This window comes from Cynocephalus volans, chromosome 15 (assembly GCF_027409185.1).
Source record: "Cynocephalus volans isolate mCynVol1 chromosome 15, mCynVol1.pri, whole genome shotgun sequence".
Classification (NCBI taxonomy): Eukaryota; Metazoa; Chordata; class Mammalia; order Dermoptera; family Cynocephalidae; genus Cynocephalus; species Cynocephalus volans.
In genome coordinates this window covers 77780299-77799103 of record NC_084474.1, presented here as the reverse complement: position 1 = coordinate 77799103, position 18805 = coordinate 77780299, and the positions used below count along the sequence as shown (strand labels likewise).

The 18805-nt window shown below is 44.2% G+C and overlaps 1 protein-coding gene across 1 annotated transcript in view; it reads right to left on the bottom strand.

The window, feature by feature from the left end:
- FER1L6 (fer-1 like family member 6) overlaps window positions 1-18805 on the bottom strand; it is a 127007-nt gene that overhangs the window by 88733 nt on the left and 19469 nt on the right. The window contains exons 7-13 of the mRNA XM_063079710.1: window positions 18237-18393; window positions 17455-17641; window positions 16298-16490; window positions 13524-13876; window positions 8780-8888; window positions 5489-5672; window positions 987-1107 (exon numbers count right to left, since the gene is read on the bottom strand). Coding sequence (XP_062935780.1) covers window positions 987-1107; window positions 5489-5672; window positions 8780-8888; window positions 13524-13876; window positions 16298-16490; window positions 17455-17641; window positions 18237-18393 — 1304 coding nt within the window. The remainder of the gene's footprint in view (window positions 1-986; window positions 1108-5488; window positions 5673-8779; window positions 8889-13523; window positions 13877-16297; window positions 16491-17454; window positions 17642-18236; window positions 18394-18805) is intronic.

Genomic DNA, 18805 nt, shown 5'->3' with positions numbered 1-18805 from the left:
TAGGACCAAGAAATTTGTTCTTTCCTTGGAGTGGGTTTTAATGGAATGGGAGGGATAAGACAACGGTCATCCTGTGAGGTATGTGGGACAAAGAATAAAGGATGCTCTCATGAGATGCATGGGGTGGGGAGAGACATGTGAGCATGAGAGAAAAAGATTTACCAAGGGAAGGTGAAAGATACAAAAAAACAGAGTTCATAGGTTTTCTTTCCCCTTCAGAAGTTTCCTCTCCCACCCAGCCCTTATTGCATGTTGGCACTGTCTTAAATACTTTCAAACATTTAATTCTCTAAATAATTATTTAGCTCCTAATAGGTGCTGGGTATTATACCAGGTGCCACAGAAATAGTGGGGAATAGTTATTGAACCAACAAATGCACAAGTAAATAGTAAGTGATGGTGATGGCTCTGCAGGTCAGGATAAAAAGCGGGAGGGTGGTCAGAGAGCTTCTCTGAGGAAGGGCTTGGAGCTGAGCCACAGAGGTTGGGTTATGCAGGAGGAGAGTAGAGGGACAAGCAGCCTAGAGAGGGAACAGCATGGTGGAAGTTATGAGGTTAAAGGAGCTTGGTTTCTTAGAGAAACTGAAGAAAATGGTTGGAATAAAGTGAGAGAGGAAGAGCATGTGAGAGATGGGGCTAGAGAGGTGGGCAGGGCCTGGTCTTGTAGGGAATTGTCCACCATGTTAGGGACTTCGGATACATATTGTTGGAGCCAGGATCTATCAGTTTTGTTGTCAACTCCTTCCCCTGAATATTAGGGTAATCAGCCTAATCCCTAAGCCCTACAACAGTAAGCAGAGCAGGGATTTGAATGTAGATAATTTGACTCAAAGTCCAGAGACTTTGCAAAATACATTCTCATTCCCCAGGATCTTCAACCCATCTGTATCTAAACTAAGGTCAAGACTCTCTCAGGGGTAAATAAAAATATTTCTGTTTCCCTAGCTTCTTAATCTCCAAATCCACCACCCGTCAAAGTCACCTACCAGGAGGTCTGCCATTTTCTCCAGCATATTGGACCAGTGCAGCCTGAAGGTCTGGTCTCCCCAAGAACTGATGAAGTAGACACAGGGCTTCTTGGCTTCAAATGGCAAATAGTTGTAATTCCTGTGAAAACACATTAGTTATGGAAGTTTATTGGTAATCAGTATTTTTCAGGCAATTCCAGCCACATGTTCATGATTTGTAGTTTTGGGCTGGGTGGGAGAGGGGTAGTGATAAAACTATCAGATTGTTAACATCAATCTTAGTCTAGAATTGGGGACCCAAGAATAATGACCAATAAACACTTCTGTGGCTACAATAAAGAGGAATTGACAGCTGCCAGCAGACCCAGGACAAAGCTTCTAAATGGTCACCAGAGGGCAGGATTAATCAGGCAAGCCTTCTTCGAGGAGGAAGTTTTGAAATTGAGAGAGGAAATAAGGAAGGAAAGTTAACTTTTTTTTTTTTTGGTGTCTATATACCAGGCACATGTAAGGATCAATTGAGACAACATATGTGAACGCATTTTGTAAACTAAAATTGCTAGACAAATGTAAGGGAGTAATATTATTAATGAGGGTGAAGGTGCATGTTCCAAACTAAACTTCTACATTCCAGGTTTGCCATCCATCCATCCATCCATCTGCCCAAATATTTATTGTTACCAGGCATTGGTGCTAATAATGTAGGTGACTTTCCTGGCTAGGAAGAGACAAGAGGGGCAGTAGAGTAGCTAAAAGGGGAAGTTGTAGAGCCACAGAGGATGGTTGAGGGGAACAGTTAAATATGATTAAATGCTGATGAGAAAAAGAGAGTTAACAGGGTAAGATGGAAGACAGAAAAGAAGGAAGTAATCTGTCAATCTGGTCCCGAAGGAGGAAGGCAATGGGTGTGGAGGCAGGTAAGGTGGGAGAAGTGTGGCAAAATGTTGAAGAAGTTTCCTGCCTAATGACAGCTACTTTCTTATCTAGGTTTTACTCAAACCCTTCGTAATTTTCTCACATACATCTGGGACTGTGTGAAGAGAACTGCAGAAGGAAGGCCAAAGAAAATCCTTGGGATGGGTGTGGCAGGACAGACGGCCCTGATAAAGTGGACAGCGTTTGGAGAAACAGGGCTACAGAGGGCAGGAAGGAAGGAGAGACAGAGGCAGAGACAGAGACAGAGAGTGAGCACAAGCTTTGTTTCCATTCCGAAAGCTAAGGAGAACTCCACCCTGAAAGAATGGATGGCTGTTCTTTTTAGCTCTCCAACCCAATGTTCTTCTGAAGGAGGCAATATAATTAGCAAAGGTGCCCCATGGTCTGTTCTGCAGAAAATAAACCAGCAGGTGTGCATTCAGAAGAGAAGCCAAATAAGTTCTTGGCAGAAACTGAGGTTGTTATTACAGCAGAACAAAAAGAAAGTTTAGAAACCAAACTGCTCTCTTTATCTCTTTTAAAATTATTGCACTGGAAATCTTGCAACTAAATAAATTCCCATCCCATACTGTATTTTGTCCCAAGATTTCTTTGGTTTGGATCATTTTGTGCTAATAATGTCCAGGGCCTTAGTCTCTTTAGTTCTCAGGGTCCTCCTACTCTCACCAGGTCTACATGGACCAGGATGCTGCGGCTTCTTAGGCAAAGTGCAGGGCAGATGGACGGCAGCAGATGGGAGGATGCCGTGCTGCCAGTGGAAAGGGAAGACTGCCACCTTGAATGGCTGCCATGACACAGGACCAGCCTTGTGACCTTGGGCAAGGGTAGACCTGGAATCCTGAGGATCAAATGGACCCACCATTGGATATCTTTTGACCCATCTCATTCCTGAGCTCCATCCCAGTGCGTAAATTGTATGCCGATGCATGTATTTATAAAACTGGAAAGCCCAGAACAAATACAAGGTGATATTTTGATGGAGGCAACAGACAAATAAGTTGCGTGTGTTCATATATGTGTGCACATGTGTGTGCATCCATGTGTGTGTGCATATTCACTCACATATAGGGGTCTATTATAGACATGGAATCTTCCAAATCAGTGGCTGCTTCCCTGGCTTGCCACTATGTGGTTTACCTCAATATAGCAATTCAGGAATATACAGAAAGCCCAACAGTACCAAAACATACTAGCAGGACCTATTTTGGTCTCCTTGAACCAGCTGGCCAGCACTTATATGAGGTCCATCCAGGGGTGCCTTGGGACATCTCATCTCCTTCAAACCCTTCCCAAACTACACCCTCTGAGATCCCCACCAATAGTCAACAATGAGCTAGTCCAGCAAGGTGAGGTTTTCACTGCCTGTTGCCAACAAAAACATACAGAGTACCTCTGAGTAGTCTAAGAAAAGTCTGCCAGAGCTGCAGATCCACTCATTCATCCACTGACATCCTCAGTTTTGAGAATGGCATTAAAGGACAGGAGAGTTTGGTGTTCTTTCTGGTGTGTATTGAAGGAAGACAGACAACCATGTATGGCTGCCAGGGAGCCAAAAAAAGACCCCAATGCAGGTGATCCGTGGGAAGAGTAAGGTGGCCCATGCAAGGGCAGGGTTTAGAAAATGTAGGGAACACTCACAAATGAGAGGGCAACAGCTAAGATTATTTTAACTTAGTCCACTCAACTACCCCAAACACTCTCCTTCAATATCCCTTCAGCCTTTTCTCATCCTTTAGGATGTCACCTTTTCTGTGACCTTTCCCAACTCTACTTCTCCCCCAGTAGGATTAGTCACCCTCCCCCTCTCTCTGTTCCAACCAGGTTATAGTATTTCTTTAACTCATTCAAAAACACTCATGAGCGCCTACTATGTGCCAGCCACAGAAATGAGCTGACACACAATAAGGCACAGTCCCTACCCTCAAAGTGATCACAGTCTAACAGGGAGACAGACAAGTAGAAACATCTTGATCCAGAGTGACCAGTGCTTCTTGGAGGTGAGTATAGACGTCCGAATCAGTCTTGCAGTCCAGGAAAGGGAGCTTGGGCTTACTCTTGAAGCGTAATGGGAGCTGGCAGTTCTGAGGAGGGGCTTGTGGCCAGGCAGAGGGAAGATCCCAGAAGCAGCAAACAGCAGGGGACATTTAGGGAACTGCCCAGAGCATTGCACGGCTGGGGGAAAGGTGAAGTTTGGGGAGTGACCAGAGATAATGGTAAAAAAAATAGACTGGGATGGAATCCACAAGCTCTGGCCCCTGAAATTAATCCTAAAAGCCACAGGGAGACAATGAGTGACGTAATCAGAGGAGGAACGGTTCAGACAATTCAGTGGACATGTCTTGAAGAAGATCAAAGCCAGGTAGGAGGTTTTCTAAATAATCCAAGCAGAAGATGTCAATGGCCAGAATTAAGGAAATAGCAATTGATATGAGAAATATTTATGCACTAGACTTGACCAGACTTTATCACTGATTGAATGTGGATAAGAAGGAAAAAGAGAGTAACTGGCAACTTTCTAGTCTGTGGCTTGGAGGACTCCGATAATGGTGGGGTCAGTCGATGAAGTGGGAAAGATCAGAAAAGGAGAGCAGTTGTCTGTGCAGGAAATGAGCCCCGTGAATAATCTGTGGGACACCCAAGTGGAGGTGTTTGGATCTGCTGCTCAGGAAAGATGGCTGTCTGGGGACATAGATTTGTTATTCCTAATAGTGGCCGGTTAGCCATGGGTCAGTCCCCAGAGAGTGTCTAGATCCAGAACAGCAGAGAGATTAAAGAGCACAGGGATGTGGCCTTGTGGCCATGTGACATCGATGAATTCCATTCTCCTCACAGGTAAAATGGGCAGAGAAATGTGCGGTCATGAGAATCCAATAAGATCATAGATGTTTTACTCATAGCACAAGATTCAGCAAGAGAAGACTCACTATGAGTGGCTTTCCCTTCTCAAATCACTTGATTAGTGCTTGACACTACTTTCTTCAAAAAGAATTCTACAATTTTACTGCTCTCTGTAGGGTGAAAATTTACATGGATTAAAGGAGATCAGAGAAGGGTGCGTGTAGGTGCCCCAGCCGCTTTATGAAATGATATTTTCTAGTGTCTAACAATTGTTTTTTGAGTTCAGTTTGCAAATGACTGTGGCAAAAATAAGACAAGAAATGATGTATTCAACAACTGCACCAAATCAGGTTTACATAATAGCACAGAACTCAGATAAATATAATAACTGTGAAAAGAGTCTGGATTAACATTTTAAATTCTGACCTTCTTGCCTTGTTATGCTTCAACGTTATAGAATAAAGGGGCTTTAGATATGACAATAATAATCATCGTCATTGCTCTGCCGTTAAATGAATTAGCTGGATGTAACTCAGAAGAGTTCAAAGTCATCTGGAGAGTTGTCATGTTGCTAAGTTGTCATGTGATACTTACCATGTGGCCTCATTTACACCTTGCTCCCATAACTGAGATTTTTAAAGTTATGTTTCTGATTCTAGAGAAGAACTGAATGAAACAGTCCCAGAAATTGGACAAAATTCCATTTGCAAAAACCTTGGCTCTTTTCCTCCCACTGTTTCTCCTACCTGTTCCCTTCTGTCACCAGTGGCTTCACAGGTTTGGTGGTGGAGGCCACAGGGATGCCAACCTCCTGGGCTGCACCCTCCACTCCTTCGTGCAGCAGCGGGAGGATGTCTTCTTCTGCTGACTCGGCTGACTTCTTCCTACTCCCATGATGGGACCCTCCATCAATCAGGTTCCCAAAATTACCTGCAGAGGCAGTAGCAAGAGGAGAGGGGCCGCTGTCAGCAAGCAGAGTCAGTCTGCTTGGCATAAGGGATCCAAGCTCACGTCCTCCCATGGCAGGGCAATAGATCTCAGTATGAAGGTGGTAAGAGCAAAGGCCAGATAAAGAAACAAGACTGACAGTGACAATGAGCCACCGTCTCCATCTGTCTTATTTTCTGTTCTGTGAAAACTATACAATTTACAAATTAGAAAACACAGTGAAGAGAAAAAGCGTCACTAGAAATCACAAAATTCAGTTACAACCATTTTTAACAATTTCACGTATATCCTTCCAAAACTTTTCATAGAGATGGTGGTAAAGGATCACTGTAGATATGTGACCTGGCATAACAACCTGATTTGTAACCTGCCTTTTTCACTCAAAATATCCTGAACACTTTTCCAAACCTCCTCCTTCTCTAAGAGGAGACTTCTCGTCTAAGTTTCCAAAGACAATATCACGTTTAGAAAAGTAAAGAAGGGAGGGAGGGAGGGAGAGAAGAAAACATTACTTGGGGGCAAACTGGGCAGCTTTTATACTACAAATGCCTTTGTGTAAGAATAGACATCCCCTGCAGGCATACTGATGTCGTTGATATTTCCCTCTTACAATCTGATTTCAAATTCTTAAAAAGATTAAAATGAATATTTCTCTCTTTTAGAAGGATCTCCAAACCTAGCCATATTATTGAGTTGGTCTATTTTGTTTACATCAAGAAAGGTCTGGTATCAAAAGCCTGTGATGGTGAGGACCCCTTAACTTGGGAAGCCTTCCCTTGCCTCCTTCCCTGCCCCTTCCCCTCCTCTCTGGCAGGCTAGGTGCCACTACTCTGCCTTCTGCAGAAGATGCTGTTGGTGCCCCACCCACGTCCCCTTTACCAGGAAGAGGCACTGAGATGGTTGCTAGCAGCCTACAAAAGCCACCTTCCCTGGAGAATTGCCTTCTACTGATGGAGATGGCCTCTCCCTGGAAGATTAAAGGCTGCTCACCTGTGCCTGAAGCCACTCACCACTTGATGTGGGCATGTAGAAGCCCAGTCCCCTTGCCTCAAGGTGGGACCGAGTCTGTGCGCCCTCATGTTCCAGAGCTCCCCACAGAACCGGGGTATGTCCTTTGCCCCTTCTTCCGTCCCCTTCTCCTGCGAGCACACCGCCAAAATCTCACTTGTGCAAGAATCCGCTCGGGCATTGTTTCTGGAAACCTGACCTAAAGAGGTCCCTAATATCACATGCATATTTCTGTTACTCCTCTACCGCCTTGTTTCAGATGATTTACTTGGATGTCTGTAAAGGTCTTAAGGATGGAAATGGCATCTTACTACTGTGTCTCTGTTGCTCACTACTAGGCAAGGCACAGACACAGGGTCTTGATACACATTTGGAGAATCAAGGACCTTAACGCTTTACTATGTCCACAAAAGCCTTTCTCTCCAGTCTTATTTCAACTCATTCTCTCCTTATCTTCTCCACTATTCCTACCTTAGTTCAAAGCCTGAAGGAGGCATGAAGGCATCATAGAAAGAGGAAGAGACTTAGACTTAGCAGGCCTGGTTGGGTCTTCTGTCTAACATTCACCTGCCAGGTAAACTGGGATGGTTATTCAACCTCCCTGGACATCCATTATGGTTGCAACCATTGAATTCATGGCAAATTGATCACAAAGCCAGAGCATGGCAGCACAGATGGAGGATAGTTGGGTGGATCAAGGGTTTGGAGTTTTTAATAGAACAATAGGGAAGAGAATTGAGGTAACTGGGAAGACAGTTGCTGAAGGGATGAGCCACCTGAGAGGGGTAGAGAGGGAAGTGAGACAGGAGAGGAAACAGAAGGATGGATCGGATATCTCCATGAGGCAAAGGGAAGGTATCAGGGGAAAAGGGAATGAGAGGGATGGTGTTCAGGGTCAGAGAAGAGGATGCTGGCAAGTAGGAGTTCAGAGGTGGGGACACCCCTGCATGCAGAGCTCACTGCCTCCCTGTGGAACCCAGTCCACCAAGAGACTTCCCTGCATATTGGCAAGTGCTTCCTTGGACAGACCCCAAATCATCCCATTTGTCACATTTGCCCATGTGTCCTTGATCCCACCCTGGAGCCCCCGACTGTGAGCCTCCTTCCTCTTCTCCATCCCTAATATGACTGAAGCCAGCTACAGGTCTCTCTCAGTCCCCACCCCAACCTCTCTTCCTCCTCAGATCCCTCTTCCTTTCCTATAAAGATATGTGTTCTCAAAACGTATCTCTACCCTCTGAACATGCAGACATGGGATTCTGTGTCAGGCCTTTAGCTGGATGGCTCAAAAGGGCTGGATTCCATTTCCAGTTCCTTCTGCCCTGCTGAAAGAGAGCTGGCTGCCTGAATGTGAATCAAGATCTTGTCTGGTGGAACACTCTTTCTTGGACTGGTTCTCCTAGCTGCATGACAGCCCTGGAAGATTGCTGGGAGTTATAATAATAGCACGCACTATAAGTGTGGCATTTTGCATGCATTAACTCATTAAACCTTTGCAACAACTCCTTGAGAAGTTATTATTATTCCCATTTTACAGATGAAGAAACTGAGACCCAGGGAAATTAAATGAGCCCAGGGTAATGGAACCATCATTAATAATCCAAATCTATACTCTCAATCACTTTTTTTAGCACATGAAAATAAATCTATCCCTTATATATGAGAGTACTTCAAAAAGTTCATTGAAAGGCCAGCCCATGGCTCACTTGTGAGAGTGTGGTGCTCATAACACAAAGGCCACGGGTTCAGATCCCTATATAGGGATGGCTGGTTGCTCACTTGGGAGAGCGTGGTGCTGACAACACCAAGTCAAGGGTTAAGATCCCCTTACCAGTCATCTTTTAAAAAAAAAAAAAAACTTCATTGAAAGATTTTATATTATCTTTTAATTCTATTTATCCACTAACTTTTTAAAGTACCTTCATATTGACACTAGGGTGGACAAGAAATTGTTCATTTCTTTATGGGGTGCAAACCTCCACCAGAGTGCTATCATCTTCATGCAAAGCACTAATTCATTTATTGAGGAAATAGGTACTATGCCCGTGCTATGTGCCAGGCACTGTGCTTCCTGTGCTTACCAATAGACACTTCAAAGCTGATGGGTTTATCTCCTATCTTCCGGTCAATCATGGTGGCTTCAAAAAATGCTCCAAAGAGTAAAAATTCCTCATATTTTTCTGGTATAATCTACAGAAAGAAAAAAAATTACCAGACAGAACTGTTTTCTTTCTTTCTTTTTTTTTTTTTCTTACCAGGAAGCTGATTTACTGATAGTCCAGCATAATTTATAGGAAGTTGAGACTGCATTTCAGCCTGAAATGTCATGTTTTTCCAGTAATCAGACATGCAGGAACCAGGGCCCACAAACTGCAAATCCAAATTCAGCCATTTATCTAGAGTGATCCAGTCTCAACCTTCTGAGCTTCTACCTTGAAATAAACTCTCCTTTTATGTTAAAGGGTAAGCTTGGGGTGTGTATTTTTCTAAGATGCTCTTAACAAAACACAGGCTTGGGATGACCTTCTGGTGATCAGGCTTTTAGAAAATAAAATCAAAACCAAGTTACTAAAAGTCACAGGATTAAACACTTACATACATTACATTATTTGTTCCTCCTAACAACCTCGATGAGTTAAAATTTGAATCGTTCCTAATTTACAGGTAAAGAAACTTAAAAAACTGAAGCTCGAAGTTGTGGAGTATCTTTCCTAAGTATTCTGATGACAGACCCAGTGCTCTTTGAACTCTATCATGTGTTAACCCAATGTCTTCCTGAAATAACAAGCAAGGCCTGATAAAAGGGACAGAGGGTCAGGCACATGTACAAGCACTGACCACTCATGTGCACCCAGGGTGGACTGTATGCACTGTCGCTGCTGCTGTGAGGGACGCACAGGTCCCGGAATCACAAGTGCTTTTATACTGAAAAGAACCTTAGAGTTCGTGTTCCGATCTCATCTTTTACCTGAATAAACCAAAGCTCAGAGTGACTAAGATGCTTCCCAAGGTCACACAGCAAGTTAAAATCAGCCAAGATTTGAGGGCCTGGTCTCCACTGAGGCTGTCTTCTGAAGGAGCCTGTAGTCTGGAAGACTGGACTACCACAGGGCATAAGACAGGAGCCATCATAAGGTAGCACAATTATTTGCAAATGACTCATTGACGTGGAACAGGCTGATGCTTCAGGGAGCAGATGTCTCTGGGACACAGCGACACAGCATCACATTTCTGAGTGAAGAGGCTGAGTGAACCAGGCTTCCTGGTTTTGTGGTTGGATTTATGAAACTCCACGTGAAATGCAGAAAGGTTAATCTAAGGAAATAAAGCAGTGTGGCCCCAGGGATCAAGAGCCCTGAACCACGTCCCTCAGAGAGCCAAAGGCTTTCCATATCATTAAGTGACAGGTGACCCCTTCCTTCACACAGGAGCCTCCTGTGGTGTTGGCATCCCCAGGAAATATATCCATTGACCCCCAAATGTTGGACAGGGTGGGGGCTCAGTGCTGGATCTTAGTCACAGAGCACACACCCTTCCTGCCACACTACCCATAAGCTGCAAATCAGCCACTTATCTAGCCTTCCTGAGGCTGAGTTTACTCTCTGGGAGAAGGTTAAAAACTACTAAGAGACCTAGAAGGAACTTTACCTACATTAGCTCATGTAATTCTCACAACTACACTAGAAGGGAGGTATTTTTATTATATGCACTTATATAAGGACACTGCAATTCAGTGGGAGATTAAGAAACCCATCCAAAGTTACTAAACATGACAAATATCTATTGAGCATTTGCTACGTGCCAGGCTCTTTTCTGAGCACTTTGCATGTATTAATTCATTAAACTTTCACTAAGAGGCAAAGAAGTAGGGATTATTATTAGAAATAAGTGTGAGGATGTTAGGTCTTCTGCACAAAGATTCAAACAAAGGCAATGTTTCTCCAGAAGCTGGGCAGTAACCACTGCACGATACTGCCACAATATAAATCCAGCCGTCTTACTTGGGGCCCCAACATTTTAATCATTATATTTCACTCACTCCAGGAATAACAGCACTTTAGCTGTACCTCCTTAATGTGATAATCACTTTCTATTTCCTGCCATGGTAATTTTGCACCTCTTATCTCCTCTTCCGTAGCATAAACTCCATGGAGTCAGACTCTATTTTTATTCCCACCAATATTGGGAACGATGCTTAGACAAGAAGCTATTCAATAAGTGCTCACAGAATTTAAAAATGAACACATGTTTTTAGATCGGCTATGCTCTGTGAAAGTCTGGACAGAAGCTTTGATGGTGGTGATGAGGATGAGCTGGAAAAGCCAGCATCATGGGGCCTCTCGATTGTCCAGATATGCAAAGAGGGATTGTCCAGGTGTGCAATAGGCTGGCTGTGACTGGGGAGATTGGAGCTTGGAGATCCTGGCAACTGAAAAAGAACAAGATGCTGTAAGAAAGGGGGTCACCATGTTGGTGAGGACAAGCTCTGAGCTGTTCAGGCTATGGGGAAGGTAGAAGCCCAGTGTGTTGGTTTTAAAATATGCCCACTAATTCTTGGGTAATCCTAAAAGTAACACTTAATTCCCCTTCCATTGAGTATGTGCCAGGCTAAATGATTCATTTCTAACAAGTAGAATACAACAGAAACATCAGTTGTGATTTTATGGCTAGGTCATGGAAGACAATTTGGCCTTGCTCTCTCCTGTATCACCTGCTCTGAGGAGGGGTAAGCCAGTCACCAAGTCATAAGGACACTCAAGCAGCCTGTGGACAGATCTACATAGTGAGGAACTGAGGCCTCCTGACAACAGACAAGAAGAAACTAGGCCTCCCACCCTGTGAAGGAACCATCTTAGAAGTGGATTTTCCAACCCCAGCCAAACCTTCAGATGATGACAGCCCCTACAAACATTTCAGCTGAAACTTCATGAGAAATCCTAAGCCAGCACCACCCAGCTAAGCTATTCCCAAATTCCTCATCCACAGAGAAAAATAAATGTTTGTTCTTTTAAGCTGCTAAGATTTGGTATGAGTTACTATGTAGCAACAGACAACTAACAAACCTAACAAGAAACTGGCCACAAATAAGAAACCAAGATGAACAGAGGAGGGAGGGGAAATAAGGGTTTGAACAATGTCTGAATTTCCCCCTCTCCTGTCACCTTCAGACAGTAGCCAAGATGGCCCCCTGGCCTTGTAGACAGAGGTGATCCCTACCTCACATATGTTCCCACCTCCCTTGCTTTCTGCAGAATTTACTTCTTCAGGTGCCCTCAGCAAAATATCTTAAAGATATTGACTTGGATTAAGAAAATCTTCTTCTAGCCTCTTTCTACCTGGCAATCCCTGTTTAGAAAAGAATTGCCAAACACAACCTACAGCAGGAAAGATTATCAGAGGTTCAGATATAGGGTCTATCAGCTTAGGTGGCTACTAAGCTATACTCACAATTTCTGGTAAAGTCCAAAGTCAAATTTCCAAAGTTGGCATATATTCTGAAGACACACACATCCCCACACATACACACACAGTCCCCTGAAGACGATGTTAATTCTAACCATAACAAAATGACAGTACACATTTCCAGAGAATATTTCCCAACATATGAATTCAGAGAGGAGAGCTGGGAGGTCTACAAAATACCCAAAGTCTCAAACAACAGGGTGGAAAGTTCTGAATGGCTGCCCCTGGTAGTGGGAGCGACCACAGTAACGTACAACAACAACTGCGTTGCCTGCTCACTGCGACTGTGCCAAGAACTCTGCTGACCATTTCACATGCAGTCCCTCACCGAGCCCCCAGAAGACGCCTATGACAAAGTGACTACCACATTTTGCTGATGATTAGACTGAAACACAGAGAGGTGTTTTCATCAGAGCAATGAATGGAACCAACCCCAAGGTTTCCAACCCTGTGCTCCAGCCTCTCCCCTTCAGTTTCCTAAGATTTCTTAGATCCCAGCAATAAAAATAAATGGCTCTTCCAAGGCTAAGGTGACCCACATGCTACAATCCTTCAACCGTCTAGCCTCCCCTAGGAATGGACAGCTCTGGGAGAACAGCCCTCAGCTCCCTTTCCTACCTGAAATTATTGTCTCGTTGACCTGAGAAACACACTCGCAGAAGCAGAATTAGCCACGCTGAGATCTACCCACCTGTGCTACTGACAAAACAGGAAGTTTTTTCATTTGCTTAACTACAAATTACTGTTGCTAAACTAAGCAGTTGAGAGGATAGTCATAGTTTGTATTCATCTTGGAGCCCCAAATCTCTTTCCCACAATATAGAACTGGGCTGGAAAAATGCTAATATGATTTATGATGAGCAATAAGTAAGCCAGGATAAACGTTTTTGAAGTTGTGATTTCTCTACAGGTTTGGTGCAGGAAAATAGGTTTCTCAATTTCTTATATCCCAGCTTGTCACCTACTCTTCCTCCTCTTCGTCCCTTATCCTACGTTATCTCACATCCAAAGCATACTCTAAGCTAACAAAGCTAAACAAAATTAGGTTACAGATATAGTTAAGACAATCACCCCACCACCTACTCTCACCAACGCCCCCAGAGCATTTTTATTCCTCTTTACTTGGGTTTCCATGGAGATCTGTGTTTTGGGGGTACTCAAGGAATTTATCATGAGCAGATGGCTGTGCTGTGTGCAAGAAGAGAGAGAAGATCAGGTCCAGAATACAGGGCGGGGCCAACACAAATTTTGTGGGTGGATAAGACATGTGCAGACAATGCCTTCAGGAGCCTGTGGCAGGTGCTGTCTCTGCCCTGGGCTCACCTGGCAGGTAAGGTACAGTGGAACAGTAATCAGACCTACCTCCGGGGGTACATCGAAAGATTCCACCTCAACCTCAGTGGAGTTGGTCTTATCTGATGCCTGCTGGGGTTTTCCATCATCACTTTTGTCAGTCTTGTCTTTACTAGAGCCTTTGGAAGATTTGGAGTCTTTGTCCTTGGAAGATAACTTGAGCTCCTTCAGGGCCTTGGAAAGTTTAGACTCCTGTGCCCCACCCGAGAGGATTTCCACAGCAATTTCTACCAGGATTCTGCCCCTGAATGACACACCTTCCCCAAAGCCTTCATTCAGTTCCTGGTAATCGTCCATCACACTGTGGTTCCTGGGGGAGCCATACAGGTTAATCCAGGCAGGCCCAAAGGTTGGTAGAAAGCCTAGAAAGACCACAGGCTTTAGTTATCTGGTTATGTTTCCAAGTTTATTGTGTTTCAGCTTTATGAAAGTTGCACACATGCATTTAAAAATGTAGAATGTGCAGAAAAGACAAAAGAAAATATTAATAAGCTATCTCATCCCCCCAAAACAACCACGATTGCCATCATGCTGTATTTCCTTGCAGTCTTTTTTTCATGCATATGTGTATACTTGTTCACGTTGTATTAATACTATAAATGCCAACATGCATTCTTTTCTGTTCATTTATTCAGCAAATGTTCATTGATTCCTAACATGTCCATCACCACGCTAGACATAAACATAGAGCCCACTGGAAAACAAAGAAGACACAAGAAATAAACAAATAAATATTTACATTATAAACACTATGTAGGAGATACGCTTTGTGCTGAAAGGACAAATAACAGGCTGATGTAGATGGAGAGGAGTTGGGCAGGCAAAAAAAGAGAGAGATGGAGAGACAGAGAGACAGAGAGAGCTCTGGGTAGAAGGAACAGCGTGTGCCAGTTGGAAGGAGCCTGGGGATGGGGAGAAAGCTGTGGGAGAAAAGCTGGGAGAGGAGACTGGGGCTCGGGGGTCTTGGGTTTTGATCTTTATCCTAAAAATTATGGGAATAGTTTAAAGGAATTTAAGGAAAGATGTGACTTAATCTCATCTCTAAAGATCACTCTGGCTGCTACGTGAAGGGCCATAAGAGTGAATGTGGGCAAATTGGTTTGGGGACCACTTCATCATCAAAAGTGAACACCAAAATTAAGTGGAGACTGAGAGAAGTGAATGTTCCGAGATGTGTTCTAAAGGTAGAACTGAAACAGACCTGGTGAATTTAACTTACTACTGGCATGAGCATGTTCCCTTCTTAATACATAGTGTCTGAGAACACACACATGCCCATAGGAACTTCTCTTTGGCAACGTCATGTTCTGCTTTGACAGGATAGTGTTCCAAAGATTGACTGCCTCCTGGGTTCAAATCTCAGCTCAAATTTCAAGCTGTGTGACCTTAGGCAAGTTTTGTTTTTAACTTCCCTGTGCCTTGGTGTTCTCATCTCTAAAATGAAGATGCTCGTAGTACCTTTCTCAGCTATCGGGATTAAAAGAGATAATATCTCTTAAGTGTTTCTTCACACAGACCCTTAGGAAGTGCTCCAGAATATTAGTTATTAATATGAATAAGCATATGTGTCATAATTTAACAATTTCCCCCACTGTTGACAATGGATGTTTCCATGTGTTTTACTGTCATTGATAGTATTATGCTTCAATGTTCCCTACCCCACACCCCCAGTCCTGTGGACCAGATTCTATCCCTCCTTTGAGTTGACCTAAAGAAGCAGGAATGTTGTGTTAAAAGGGATAGAAAGATTTTATGGTCCCTGATGTCTACTTTTAAACCACTGATATATTTTCTGAAAATCATCAAGAAGTTCCTGAAAAGTTGTGAGTGAAACATGTTTACATCTAGTTGAGAAATTGTGTAGGTGGGCTGAGTGTGCTTTCTGCATAAAGCAATCTTGTGGTAAACACTTTCATCAAGTGAAGAATCAGACAATAAGTATTTATTGAGGCCTTTCTATGGTGTCACTCTGTGACAGGCATAAAAGGGTGTAAATCTTGTTCTCTGCTCTTGACAAGCCTTCAGTCTAATTGAGGAAAAAGGTAATTGTGCTAACTTTGTATGTATATGATATGTGGTATGATATAGATACATGTATGTATTTGCATGTTTGTGAGTATATATGTATTGCACGTATGAGATATTTATACACATGCATGTATGCATGTATATACGTCAATTAGCACAATTTGGTAGTGCAGAGAAGATTGCCTGGGGATTTAAAGGAGGGAGAGTCTGTTGGGCTATTTAGAAAATCATCACCTACTAATTTGGGTTTTGCAAGTAAAGAGCCATACACCGAGTGGAAGCTCATTACCTGACCTGGCTGACTCGGTGGATTAGCAGGGACCCCCCACTCCTCTCTGGCTCACCCAGTGCACAGCCAACCACCCATCTATGCTGTCTTCGTGCTCCCAGCAGGGCACTGGGGACACAATTTGGGTGTCGGGAGGGACCATTTAAACACGTAAAAACCATTCCTAGCTTGTGGGCCATACAAAAATATGCAGCAGGCCAGATTTGGCCCGTGGACCTTAGATTACCAACCTCTGATCTAATCTAAACTCCTCATTTTTCAATTAAGGGAAGACTGACTTCCTCAAAGACACAAGCAATGTCTCTGGGAGACCTGGGACCAGGACCAAACCTCCTGGCTTCTGGAGCCCAGCTCCATCCACCTCCCTGAATCAACCTAAACCACAGACCACACAGAAGCACAGAGGCACCCAACACATTGCCCACTGAAACCCTCTGTGTTTCAAAGTCAGACATGGAGACTCTACCTTTATCTCCATCCTGCTCATTGGAGATTTTCTTCAGGTCGATGAAATGGGTGCCCAGTGCTACGTCGTTCACACTGCCTTCGTCCCACACCTGGATTTTCACCCTCCGACACAAAGGAGGGAACATTTCCTTGAAGACCACCTGCTCATGCCACACGGGATCAGCACAGTTCTTTTGCACCGTGGTTCTCCCCTAAGAACACAGCCAGAAGGACATTAGCCATGGAAGGAAGTGACTGATTCAAGAAAACTCTTCAAAGCAGCTGGCAATATAAATTTGCCTAAAATAATGAACCTGCTCTCCACTAACACCCATGAAAATCAATTTCACCCAGTGAACATTACTGATGACCTGTGTGCTGGATGCTGTGCCAGGCATCTGAGACAAAGGTGAGTCTCAGCTGTGCCCTTGGGAAGTTCTAATCAGCATATAAGTGTTGGGGTGAAACTAACACCTGTATCATGAGCAGTTGTTCCACGCATCTCCAAGAGTGCAGTGGATATAGATAGAACCTGAGCTCATGTTCTATAAAAGTATGACCTTGTGCAAATCGCTTCTCTAATTTGGGCCTTAGTTTCCTCATCATAAAATGGAGGTATGTTGTGTATTACCTCTAAGGTCAGCCTAAGTCAAAAGTACTCCAGTGTTCACCCCCGCCAAGAGGAGGGAGTCAGGGAGGTGTATATTTTAATGGCAGAGACAACACATGCATAAGCTGAAGCTTCAAAGTCCAGCCAACCAGGATTCAGCTCCGACCAAGGACCCAGCCCTGACACTTCCAGTGGCTCTTGAGCAGGGAAAAGGGAAGTCCAGGCTTACACAGGACAAGGACTATCTGGGTAAACTGGGGAACATATCAGGAGGTGGGTGGTAATTCTACAGGGCCTGGGGACTGGGTAATATCTTCAAGACGTAGCCAGAGGTGAGGAAGGATGCTTGCCTCCCTGGGTCCTAAACCGTGGTCCACCCATAGCTCCTTTCCGTGATGTCCAATGCAGAGTGAGCGGGTAACCCTCCCTGTTTCCCTGCCACATGACTCATTGCCTTTTTGTGACAAGCTTTCTCTTTCAATTTAATTTCATTTGATTAAAAGTGTTCTGGCTAAAGAGCAGGGCTCTGGCCAGGCCTGCCAGTACCAGTGACAATGGTTCCTTACCGTCTGCCCAGCAAAGGAGACCTCCACGAAGGGATCCACGAGGTCTTTACCTTCACCCACAAACGCTTTGGTGACGTTTGCCATGATGCTGGAGTTCATTTTGGGCAACCCTTCTGCTCTGTAGAGTCTCACATAGAATCTGGCCCAGGGTCTCTCTGATGGAAACCCTTGGGGGATCAAAAGGTTCCTTAGAGGAGGACGAAAATAAAAAATAAAAAAGTTCTCTCACTTGAAAGAGAGAAAAGGTAGAAGTAAGCTGGAGGCAGAAAGAGGGTCTTGACATATGAGAAAAATCTGAAAAGACTAGGAATCATAGCTAAAGCAAGTTTTCTTCCTAGCATAAATGATAATAAAGGGTCTAAACAGAGTGGATACAAACTCATTCAGGTCCTAGAATTGTAGAATAAATACTGTCTCCCACTCTGCACCTTAAAAGAGGTGGATTTAAGTCTTCCCACATCACAAACCAGTAGTTGAAATTATAATTCCTTCAAGGAAAAATCAGCTGTGTTCAGATACACCAGATTAGCCCAGGAATAGCTTATCTATAGCGGGTTATTATAGGAAGACAGGCTGTGCTTGTCCTGCAAGCTGGCCTCCTGATGGAGAGCCACAACTGTGAGAAGACACACCGTGATGCCTCTGATAAGCAGAATCCCAGGTGGGCAAGCCGTGAACTTGGCAGTTCTTATGTACCCATAAGGAAAGGGGTGGAGGGAGGGAAAGGAGACATAAAATTAGGATGTATTTCTCTTGTATGGCCCTGGATGGACCTGTCTCACTTTTCTATTTGCTCCTCGGCGTCGGAGGTTTTGGGGTTGGTCTTTAAGACGTCGCCTTTCCCGGCCACACTGATGTCACACTTCAGGTACCCCTTGGTGCCAGTCCTGATGTCACCAGGGTCTGTGAGCAGGGCCCACTTGTCGCAGAACTGATGACCTGGAAGAGCACCCTGACAGCTCATGTCCTCCACAGAAGAGTTCAGCAGCTCCTTTCATTCTCTCTGTCCCGCACCCCAACACCTCCCATGCTTTCCCCCCTCTGTTGCTCTGGACAATGGCTCATCTCAGTAATTTCCAATTCTCAGGCTGCTTCTCTCTCTCCCTTTCCCTCCTCTCCCTTTCCTCCCACCCAGTTCTCCATCTTTTTCCCCAAACTGCCATAGGTATTGGAGACGTCTTCAACCTACTGAAAACTGCTTAGATGGGATTCCAGCTTTGGCCAGACAGGAGGACCTTAATGGAGTGTAGAAGTCATGGATCACTTGCCCATGGACCATAAATGTGCCTCAGAGGTCTTTTTGTTTGGCCTACACTGTGAGTCAAAACTTCCAAATCACTTACAAAATCTA